We start from the raw sequence: 12209 nt of genomic DNA on the forward strand, positions 1-12209 counted from the left end.
GGCTGACTAAATACTTTTTTACCCCACTGTATAAGAGAATTTTTGTTTAATTGGAGGTGGAAACACGCGAAGAGTATGGAAAGAGTGGTTCTTGTTTTTTTTTTTTTTTAATTTAAATGATAAACATGTTATACTTGCGTACTCTGTGCAATAGTATTGCACCAAGCAGTCCCTTACCTCCTCTTCTGGGGTCCTCCACCAGTGCTGTCTGCTCTTCCTGCTCTGTGTGTGCCCCATAGCATGCTGTGTAACATGGGGGCACACATGTGGGTGTGTTTCCAAGCCAGGTTGTGTGCGTCCATAGACACACACAGCATAGCACGGCTCTGCTCCTGCCTCACAGGATTTGACTGAGAGCAGCAGGAGCCAATGGCTCGGCAGCTCTCAGAGCCTCTTGTGAGAACAGGAAGCGAAAAGAAAAAAGGTTCAGGCGGGCACAGCACTGGATCGATACAGGACGCCGATAAGTGTTTAAGGAGAGTGGGGGCATAGCAAATGGTAAAATGTTTTTTACATTAGGGCAGGGAATGTATTAAGGTAAAAATGTTTTAGCTTTGGAATGATTTTAAGGACTTTATGTGTTGCACTGAAAATAACTTTGGAGCACTTAATCTTATTGCCTTCACCCAACCATATTACATGTCTAGGTACCTCATCCCTATTTAAATTAGTATCCAAAACATGGAATGGGACTTTCTATAGGCACCCATAACAATAAGAATTTAGTTAAACGTTTCATTCTTTATTTTATACAGATAAAAAGCTATGACACATAGTAAAAGATTGCAATCCAATACATCAAGGGTATGTATGACATATCTAATATCCATCATGCGGAAATATCTTCACTGACAATCTGTCAATGATATTGAACCTCAATGCGTTTCAACTCATAAAGAGTCTTCTTCATGAGAAAACAATAATGTCTGAAATATAAGTATACATAAATTTCAACAACATTCACATAAAAAAAGGAAAGGACTAATGTCACTTATGGAAGCGCGGGGCTGGGAATCCACAGCCATTACAGAAAGGGGAAGAGCACCAGCACATCTAAAAGCCTAAAGAAAAAAGTCCAATATACGTAGCTCAGAGAGAGGGAAAGCAGGTGGCTAAAACAGTTCCCTACTCACCAGCTATACTCCATTGCAGGAGCTGGACGTCAGAGGCTGCTATTTAATTAGGCAAATTAGACGGTCGCCAAGGACCTCGCACTCACAGGAGCCTCGCGGCCGCCTAATTTCCCTATCACATGTAGCGGGTGCCATGGTGCCAGTCAGCAACGAAAAGAGGGCTCTCTGTTTCCTGCCCATTCCACCCTCCTTCCTCCTGTCAGAGGAGAGCAGAACAGCATGAAATCGGAGCGGCTGTGTTACCGAATGAAAAGAGAGCAGTCGCAGGCTCTTCTTTTCCCCCTCCCTCTGCTCCTCGCGCTGTTGTTCCCGTGAGCGACGCTTGCCAGGACAGCTGCCCGCTATGTTTCTTCCCTTCCTTTGTATTGGCTAGGGGAGAAATACAGTAAAAAAGGAGCCGAGAAGAGGATTGTGGGATATGTAGTCCAATGGACTGGTGGCCCCATTGCAACCCTAGGGGAGGAAACTGCAGTTCACAGCATGCCCAGCTGAATGGGAGGGAGAGAGAGCCAGGAGCCCAGGAAAGCTTTCAGGTAAGTGCACCCAGGACTCCAGAAGGAGAGGACAGTGCTGAGGGAACACCATCAGAGAGAGAGAGAGAACCCCGCTGCCCTGCGCCACCAGAGGGAAAGCCACACAGCCTAGCGCCATTCCTTGTGGAGAAAGGAATTAAGTCATTTCCAGAATACAAATCTGGGCGCTACCCAGCGGAGTCACCATGGGCAACCCAGAGTGAGCTGACACCTCAGAGGAACTGTTGTTGCTGTATCGCCGAGTCTGGTGAGAGGGCCAGTCGGCCATATCTACTGCCATCCATAGGAACTGCAGTCTCTAACCATCTACTGTAGTATGTCCACAGTCTCTGGCCATCTCCTGTAGTAGGTCCGAAGTCTATGACCCTCTCCTGTAATATGTCCACAGTCTCTGACCCTCTCCTGTAGTATGTCCACAGTCTCTGAACCTCTCATGTAGTATGTCCGCAGTCTCTGACCATCTCCTGTAGTATGTCCGCAGTCTCTGACCATCTCCTGTAGTATGCCCACAGTCTCTGACCATCTCCTGTAGTATATCTGCAGTCACTGACCATCTCCTGTACTATGCCCGCAGCCCCTGACCATCCTCTGTACTATGTCCACATTCTCTGACCATCTCATGTAGTATGTCTGCAGTCTCTGACCATCTCTTGTATCATGTCTGCAGTCTCTGACTCTCTCCTATAGTATGCCCGCAGTGTCTGACCAGCTCCTGTAGTATGTCTGCAGTTTCAGGCCCTCTCCTGATGTATGCCCGCTGTCTCTGACCAGCTCCTTTGGTATGTCCGCAATGTCTGACCCTCTCCTGTAGTATGTCTGCAGTTTTTGACCCTCTCCTGTATCGTGTCTGCAGTTTCTGACCATCTCTTGTAGTATGTCTGCAGTCTCTGACCCTCTCCTGTAATATGTCTGCAGTCTCTGACCCTCTCCTGTAGTATGTCTGCAGTCTCTGACCCTCTCCTGTAGTATGTGTATTAATGTGCCACTTTACTTGTTCAATTATTTGGGATTGCTCCACTGCTCAGTAAGTGGTAATGATGAGTAACCTGTAGCAACCAATAAGTGAAGAGTAGTGATCTGCTGTAATCTGTAGCAAACAATCAGTGAGTGGTAATAGAAAAAATATAGCAGCGCTAAACTTATAACAAACATGAAATAACAAACATGAATGAATAATCAAATATTGATAATCAGCAGTGATAAAATAAAAATTTCATCAGAGTGTGTGCTTACCACAAGGCAAGCTCTAACAGCCTGCAGCCTATTACCCGTCTAGGGCCTTTATCCAAGGACAGGGTAAACCATTGCCACAGCAGGATCCTAGGGATGTGGTCAGCAATCAGCCCAGATCACCCTAATCCCGGGTTCAGATAGGTAGTCAACTCCAGGTACCGTTCAGATATTAATAAAACGGTGGTCCGTCAGTATTATGCTATGGTGATTTTTTCTATTCCGGGGAATATCTGAACGGTACCTGGAGTTGACCATCTATCTGAACCCGGTATAGGGTGATCTGGGCTGATTGCTGACCACATCCCTAGGATCCTGCTATGGCAATGGTTTCCCCTGTCCTTGGATAAAGGCCCTAGCAGGGTAATAGGCTGCATATAGCTTGCTTTGTGGTAAGCGCGCATTCTGTGTGGTGTTTCACGTTGGTTACGGTGGATGATTCATCTTTCACTTAATATATCAGTACCTACACTTGGTATATGGAATCTGAGCATGATTTGTTTCCTACTAGAGGTCATTTTCCAATTCTGATCATCTCCAATATTAGGATTGTGTTTGTTCTAACAACATTACTCTGATGAACTTTTTATTTTATCACTGCTGATTATAAATATTTAATTATTCATTCATGTTTTTTATTTCATGTGTGTTATAAGTTTAGCGCTGCTATATTTTTTTCATTACATTTTGTGCCTGTATCTCACTCTAGCAGCTGCTTTAGTTTGATGTATATGTTCCACTAGCTTGGTATAATTTTTCCCATTTTAGTGAGTGGTAATAATGTGCTGTGACCCCTAGCAACCAATCAGTGAGCGGTAATGATATGCTGTAATCTCTAGCAACCAATCAGCAAGCAGAAATTATGTGCCGTAACCACCAGCAACTAGTCAGTGAGTGGTAATGATCGGCTGTAACCTCTGGCAACCAATTGCAATCGCTGCGTGATCTGCTGCAGTAAACTGATTTAGAGTCTACCTGCTATTTGTTTGTATGTCTCAGAATGGAGGGGGGGAGGGCAAGAAATTGTTTGCCCAGGGTCCAATTAATATTAAAGATGGCCCTGATGGTGGGGGAAGGGGGCGGGGGGCGGCAAAATGCCCCTTCCCCTAAATAGACAAAAATCCTTGCAGGGCCCAGTATGTTTCTGCCATTTAAATGAGTACCCCACCTTCTCTCATTTCTTAGAGTGCATTGAAAAACCACTAGGAAACTGCTAATCCTTTAGACACGTTTAGAGTACAGTTGTGTTGCTAAATATTGATTTACCTTTTCTTGTAAAGATTTTTCTGCTATTGATATAGAGCTGCTTATATAGATATGTGTTTACCTTTATTACCTGAGGGCAGTTCTACTCTGCTTAGGGAACTGCACTTTGTCATTTATGCAAGTTCTTAAAGTGGAGTTCCACCCAAAAATGGAACTTCCACTTTTTGGAATACTCCCCCCCTCCGATGTCACATTTGGCACCTTTCAGGAGGGAGGAGGGAGCAGATACCTGTCTAATACAGGTATTTGCTCCCACTTCCTGGCATAGATCACCGCGGTGATCACCTCATTTAGGTAGGCCCCATGGTGACAGAACAGCTTACTTGCAGCGTGAATTTATTTTAGAGGTGATACGACACCTTAACACTACTGTGGGCAGGCACCTCTCGCATAACTTCAGGAGCTCCGCCCGTGAGCCAATGAGGAGTGATGTTGTGCCCGCCGCACGTCACCCCCCCCATTCACCGCACGAGCATCTCAAGCTAGGAATGCCTGCTGCATAGCTGATGGGCGTGAGTGGGGCCTCATGTCTATGTTTTGCCTAAGGCCTCACAAAGCCTAGAGCCGCCTCTGCTGGATGTGCCGGGCATCCACCAAAACCAACTAGGGGAAAGAAAATAAATAATATATAGTGAAACATAAGAAATATAGCCACCATCTTTGGATGGTTTTAGAATTTGGCTTCTGCTCCATCCTTTGGACACCATACACAGCCTACTCCTCTTTTGGTTAGCAGGCAACACATCCCCCATGTCATTCCTTCTGCTTCTCATCATCCCACTCTTTACTTTTTGGTCCTGTCAGTCAACTTTTGTGGGGGCTCCTTCACCATTTGCCACACCCTTTAGTTTTTCCTCACTCTTCTCCCTTTTTGGGAAACTGCATGATCTTCATGCGATTTTTCACCTTTCTATTCTCTTGTCTCTCTTGTGGTATGTTTTCTGTCACTTTGTATCCACTATATTCTTTACTTTTCCAGACAGCAATGGGTGCTGTTTTCCTATCCATGATTATATATGGAAGGAGCCAAGGTAGTGTCAGGTGTTACTTATACCCCCACTGGGAGTCTTGTTCTCACTGTGGCTTTTCTCCGCACACATGTACATCATGTCTCAGAGCATGTCTCTGTGCGATGTTACCAGGTAACTATCCCTGTGATTTCCTCTCTATCATCCAGACTGCACACCTCTTTGTTTTCTTTCACCCTTTCCCCCTTTGGGGTATTGCGTGATTTTCATGCGATTTTTCACTTTTTTTTTTCTTCTTTTTTTATGCGATATATTATTCCCTTCACTTTGTATCTACTATGCTTTTTACTATTTCAGGCAATATTGGGTGTTCGATTCCTGGTATTTGGTCTACTTCATACACTTTCATGCATCATTTTCCCCTTTTCCCTACTAGGGATCTCACGCACTGTTATTTAATACACATATCACTAATTTTTTTCATTTTAATATACTCTTTACAGCCCCAGTTTGATTTTTGTGATCATACATGCTTACCCACATATCACAGCCTGATGCAGGACTGTCCTTTGGAGGGTTGCCTGTTGGGCTGTCTGTCACCTAACATACCATCTCAGCTCCCGGAAATGATGTTCCCCATGTGGGGATACCCATGACCCTCAGTACCTTATCAATTGCACATGGATACCCTGTAAGTATTTGATAGGGTGGTTTACTTCTATTTCTTTCTTTTTTTATATTTTTCACACTTCTGACTATATTATATATTTATAATATATTTAATATATTTCCTCACTGTCAGGACTGGGCTCAGCCCTTCCTTCTCTGAACTGGCCGCTCAGCTGTTGGCTAATTGCCAGTTCCTATCGCTCCACAGTGACTCACCTGTTGATGATATCCTGCTCGCCAGTCCTGCCTACTTAAGCCATCCAGCCCAGATGATCTCTGCCTTCGCCTTGGTCACATCTTTAGAGACGCTCTCCTGTGTTCCTGTTAAAGACTTGCTTGGCTGACATTCCTTCTGGCTCCAGATCCTGCTTGCTGTTTTACTCATCACCTCCTCCCATGCTCGCCTCCAGGACTTTTCCAAAGCCTCTCCAATCCTATGGAATGCCCTATCCCAATCTGTCCGCTTATCTCCTACTCTATTAGCTTTTAGATGATCCCTGAAAACCCTTCTCTTCAGAGAAGCCTACCCTACCCACACCTAACAACTGTTTTTTCCACTTGACCCTTCCTTCTAGATTGTAAGCTCTAACGAGCAGGGCCCTCTGATCCCTCCTGTATTGATTTGTATTGTAAGTATCATGTATGCCAAAATGTTGTAAAGCGCTGCGCAAACTGTTGGCGCTATATAAATCCTGTATAATAATAATAATAATAATATTAGACCAACTAGAAATGCATAATATATCATTACAGAGATATCTTACACGTATAAAGTCCCATAGACCCCTCTTTTAGAAATAAGAACATGTATTATACCAGTTACACCAACAAACTATGGAGAATCCAATAGGGTATACCAATTACCAGTGTCCTGTCTTGCCAGACACTAATCCATCCAAAAAGGGTCTGAAACTAAGAATGTCATTCAGACCTGGAGATTGAGTGGCCTTGAGTTTGTAAATCCATCTGGATTCCCTTTGTAAAAAGTAAAAAGTTTATTCCCGTCATCACCCGTGGTATCGGAAAAAAAAACCTCTAACACCCAGGGGAGGAGACAGGGCATATGATTATTCACTTCCACTATATGATGTCCAATAGAGGAATAAATGTTACCTGTCATGGATCCAGATATGTGTTTGTATATTCTTCTCCAAAATTCTCTCTGGGTTTTGCCATTGTAAAAGGCCTCATAGGGGCAGGTCATATTGTAAAAGGCACCCCTAGTTTGACAATTGGCAAAATTTCTCGGAATGAAAACTTGACTAGTTGGTAGAAAGGGGTTTTTGTCAATGCAGATAAATTGGCAATAATTAAAGGCCCCACACTGAAACGTGCCTCTAAGCTGTCCCTGCTTTTGACGTTTGGATGAACCAAACTCACTAGAGACTAGTTTGTCTTTAAGGGAAGGTGCTTATTTGTATGTAATCTGTGGTTTGAAGGTAATGATTTTACAAATCTTGGAATCAGATGTGAGGAGATGCCAATATTTAATATATTTGCTCACTGTCAGGGCTGGGCTCAGCCCTCCTTTTCTGAGCTGGCTGCTCAGCTGTCGGCTAATTTCCAGCTCCTATCTCTCCACAGTGACTCCCCTGTTGATGATATCCTGCTCGTCACTCCTGCCCACTTAAACCGTCCAGCCCAGATGATCTCTGCTTTCGCCTTGGTCACATCTTTAGAGACGCTCTCCTGTGTTCCCGTTAAAGACTTGCTTGGCTGACATTCCTTCTGGCTCCAGATCCTGCTTGCTATTCTACTACGCTCATCTCTGGTTCCCTGATGTTTTGGCTTGTCTAACTATCCATTCCGGTTCCTGAACGCTGGCTATGTTTTGACTACGTTTACTCTGTTTACCTTTTTTATTATTATTAAACAAGTGAGATTTAACTGTACTTTTGTCTCAGTCTGATTCATGGTTTCTGACACCCACTGCTAAATGCTGATTATTGAAAGACGTAATACTTCTAAGCAGTTGTTCCCTTGTTGATCTTTTTACCTTCTTAAGACCCCTTTCAACACTGAGGCAGTTTTCAGGAGGTTTAGTGCTAGAAATAGTGCCTGTAAAGCACCTGAAAACCACCTCCTATTCATTTCAGTGAACACAGGGGCGGTGCGCTTGCGGGAGGTTAGGAAAAGTCCTGCAATAAGCATCTTTGGGGTGGTTTGGGAGTGCTCCCAAAACTCCCTGCCCATTGAAATGAATGGCCAGCACTTCCAAAGTGCCTGAAAAAGTGCTTCGGAAGCGCTGCAACACAGGCGCTTTTAACCCCTTTGGCAGCTAGCGGGGGTTAAAAGCTAGCAGCCGAAAAACGCAGCTTAAACAGCAGAAAAGCGCCACTTTAACGGGCGCCACTTTACTGCTAACACACAGCGGCCCCAGTATGAAAGGGCTCTAAATAGATCGGTCCGAGAATGGTCAATAGTTTTGTCGTAGGCCTTGTGAAGGCATGTTGTAGAGAACCCCCATTCTTATAGACGATCTCTTAGATCAATATCCGCAGACTTAAACATATCTTCTCTATTATAACTGTGACAAAGTCACAAATATTGTGAATAGGGGATGGAATTAATGAGAGGTTTGGGACGGAAGTATACTGCAGTCTGTCCTAGACGGTTCATGTTCACCTCCATGTTACTTAAAATGTCTCATGGTCTGACCTTGCTTACACCGCAAGGGGACACGGTTACGGATCCCCCACAAGTGGCAGCTAGATTTCAGTCCTTTTATAGAGAATTATATAAATCACAGAGTACTTATTCCCTGCAAGATATTAAAAATTACCTGCACAAAATACAGTTTCCCAAACTTAACATTGAACAAGTTGCAATGCTTGAAGACCCCATAACACAGGATGACATTGCAGAAGCTATATCCCAGCTAGCTAAATCCAAGGCGCCGTGGTTAGATGGCTACCTCTAGAATTTTACAATACTTTCTCGGAGATTCTTATTCCCAAGCTTAAACATTTATACCAAAACTTTTTTGAAAAAGGAGCGCTCCCCCCCTTCATGCAGGAAGCACAAATAATTGTCCTACCCAAGTCGGGAAAAGATCCCCGATACCCCGAGTCGTATAGACCCATATCTCTGCTCCAAGTGGATATCAAATTATTAGCCAAGATATTAGCGTCGCGCCTCAACAAGGCTATTTTGTCGCTAGTACACCCAGACCAAACTGGCTTCATGCCAGGGAAAAATACGGCCATGAATGTTAGGAGACTATTTATGAATCTTCAAGCCCTACACGACAATAACGGTACCAGAGTGGTGGTGGCCTTGGATACAGCCAAGGCCTTTGATTTGGTAGAGTGGCTGTTTTTATGGGAGTGTCTACGGGAATATGGCTTTGGACCTAACTTTATTAAATGGGTGCAGATCTTGTATCAAACGCCAAAAGCTAGAGTGTTCGTGAATGGGTGGCTATCAGATCAATTCCCTCTTCGGAGAGGCACACGACAGGGGTGCCCTCTATCCCCTCGCCTATACGCCTTGGCGGCTGAACCGCTGGCTATTGCCATTCGGGCGGCTCCTGACATAGATGGGTTATGCATAGACACGTATACTGAGAAAATAGGTCTATATGCGGATGACACCATACTCTACCTAGCAGATCAAGGCCCATCGCTTCAAGCAGCTCTAAAGATCATTGAAGAGATGGGAAGCTTTTCAGGGTTGCATATAAACTGGGATAAATCCCAAATTCTCCCCATTGATCACTTCCCCCCCAACCTGTGTCACCGGAACTACCATTGGCTAGAGTGAACGTCATAAAATACCTGGGGGACTACATTATCAATAATGTGGAACCGCTGTTCTCCCTGATTAAAACCAAAACGCAGGCATGGTCCAAATTGCCTCTAGGGGTGATGGGACGGATAAACATCATCAAGATGATTTTACTCCTCAAGATTCTCTATATGGTCTGGCATGCACCCCTATACATACCCCTCAGGATTTTTAAAAAAAATGGAGGCTATCCTAAACTCATTCGTCTGGGGACATGGGAGGCATAAATTGGCCTGGCATGTCCTCAAAAACCCCACATCTATGGGGGGCACGGCACTACCTGACTTGCAGGAATATTATATCGCTGCACAATTATCCCACATGTACTATTTCAATAAGAATGAAATGCAGCGATACAAAATGTTAGTTTGCGAGGACCCAAAGAATCCATTGTCATCCCCCTACAGGCTATTTTTCGAGGGGGACAATTGCGTAAAAAAGCTCCCAGACATAATGCGGGCATGCTTCCACACCACAATAAAATATGGGAAATTACCCTGAAAAAACTCAAACTAGGACATATCCACTCACACACCCCTCTATGGCTTAATAATCATATGCCTGAACTTAAAAATGTACCAGACCCGACTTTATGGGCTAAATATGGGATAATATTCCTTCATCAGGTTATGACTGATGCACGGCCTAAGTCATTCCAGTCTCTTAAAGACGAATACTCGGTTCCGCATCATATGTTATTCAGATACCTGCAGCTCCGCCATGCTCTATGCTCCCAACTTAGATACATCGCTAGTACCATTGCTCACCCTCAGGTCCTAGATATAATTATGGGAGATGAACCGAAAAAATTGATTTCAAATTTATATTACACAATACGATGACACGGACTGGGATGAAATATTAGATAATGTCAAAACGACATTGCCTAAACTCTCTGATAGACTGACACAATTATATATAATACATCAAGCATACTTGACACCAAAGAGGCTGGCTAAATTCCAGCCTTCCAATACATCAACGTGCCCTCTATGTATCTATGGACCGGGCACCTTCTATCACCTGGTATGGGAATGCACCGCTTTACAAACATACTGGGTACAAGTGATCAAATTTTTGCATGACAAAATGGGATCCCCAGTGGTTTTGGACCCACGATTGTGTATTTTGGGCCTATTTACCTGATACTGATATAGACAAATTCCACACCACTTTTATCTATGAAACTTTATTTATAGCCAGAAAAGTTGTAGCTCGAGCCTGGATGCAAACCCCGCCTCCCACGACATTGACATGGAAAAGAGATATAAACAATACCCTTCCGTACAAAAAGTTGATATACACACACAGAGGATATGCATACAAAAATACTCGAAGATATGGGATAGATGGCTGGAAGACGGAGAAACCTGTACTTAAGTTCAAACTCGAGACAATCAGTATACTATCTTTGAACAAGTGAAAGGGTATGAGGGTCGCAGAATTTGTTGGTGGTTTTTTCTAGGTATATAATGACGATGGGATACTTACTATATAGTCATCTGTTAATTGTCCATTAATACAAGCAGGATAATAGTATGATATTATGAAGCACTAAATGTTAATGTGTTTTCGAGACTGTACTTGCCAAATGCTGAATGTATTTCTGTTGATCTATATTCAATAAAGTTGGATTTCCCAATTAAAAGAAAATGTCTCATGGTCTTTCGGAGATCCTCCATATTACCTTGAAATTCAGTTAACCAGCCTCTCCAATTTATGCTTGCTGGCTACCAATTTCCTTATTACCGAGGTTCTCTTATTCCATCTCCAAAAAACCCATGTATAATCCGGCATAATCTGTAGTAATTTCTCATCCAAGTTTTACAAATGTATTAATTTTTTTTTTGGCTCCTCCTCTTCAACTAGGGGTAAGGACCATGTCAGAAAATGTGAATTTTTGTTGTATGATTTTTGTAGGCTGAAAGTAAATTGATTACTAACATTTTAGACCACGTTTGGGTAATAGTGTCCTGTGACAACTAATGATAATCCTTCTATCCAGTTGGGACATTAAAGTATCCTGCTTATGAATCACCCTGCCAAGCATAGCCCCTTAGAATACTTCACAATTACCATAATGTTAGAACCCCAACGTTTATGTTGGAACCTTCCACATGGGGTCATATCCATTCAGCTGACAACTGTCTGTGCCTCAATTTTTACCAAGCACGCTTATCTTGCTGACCATTTACATTGCAGGCTTGCATACCAGTTCCAAAAGTCTATTGTTGGCTAGGCCCCCTTTATACTATTTATGAGTATTATCTTGTTTTTGGACTCTGTAACTTCCATAGTTGTTCACTGCTTCCCCCTCTGTTTTCCTAAGTAGCCCTGTGTTGGGTTTACTCAGGACTGATTCTTGCCCACCACCTATGCTTTTACAACATAGGCGGATGGGCAACTTACATGTTTTTGCAATTTGGCCCTTTGGCCTCATGACCCTTTTTGTCAGGTAATATCTTCTCTTTGATACCCTAACTACTCCCTCTTTTCTTTTTTTCCCTTTCCTTTCCTTTTCCTAGAAGATTGATGCTGCTCCAAAGTGGCAGTTGTAACCAACTTTATCTACAGTATCTCACAAAAGTGAGTACACCCCTCACATTTTTGTAAATATTTTCTCC

At 43.3% G+C, this 12209-nt stretch overlaps 1 protein-coding gene across 11 annotated transcripts in view; it reads left to right on the forward strand.

Moving 5' to 3' along the window:
* CLEC16A (C-type lectin domain containing 16A) overlaps positions 1–12209 on the forward strand; it is a 1646984-nt gene that overhangs the window by 1495241 nt on the left and 139534 nt on the right. The window contains exon 23 of one of the 11 annotated variants that reach the window (XM_073591190.1): positions 7384–7691. The exons of the other annotated variants lie outside the window; for them this stretch is intronic. Within the exon in view, the coding sequence (XP_073447291.1) occupies positions 7384–7430 (47 nt within the window). The 3' untranslated portion in view covers positions 7431–7691. Of the gene's footprint in view, positions 1–7383; positions 7692–12209 lie in introns of those variants that run through there. 11 annotated transcript variants of the gene reach the window in all.

Source organism: Aquarana catesbeiana, linkage group LG06 (genome assembly GCF_042186555.1).
Source record: "Aquarana catesbeiana isolate 2022-GZ linkage group LG06, ASM4218655v1, whole genome shotgun sequence".
Lineage (NCBI taxonomy): Eukaryota > Metazoa > Chordata > Amphibia > Anura > Ranidae > Aquarana > Aquarana catesbeiana.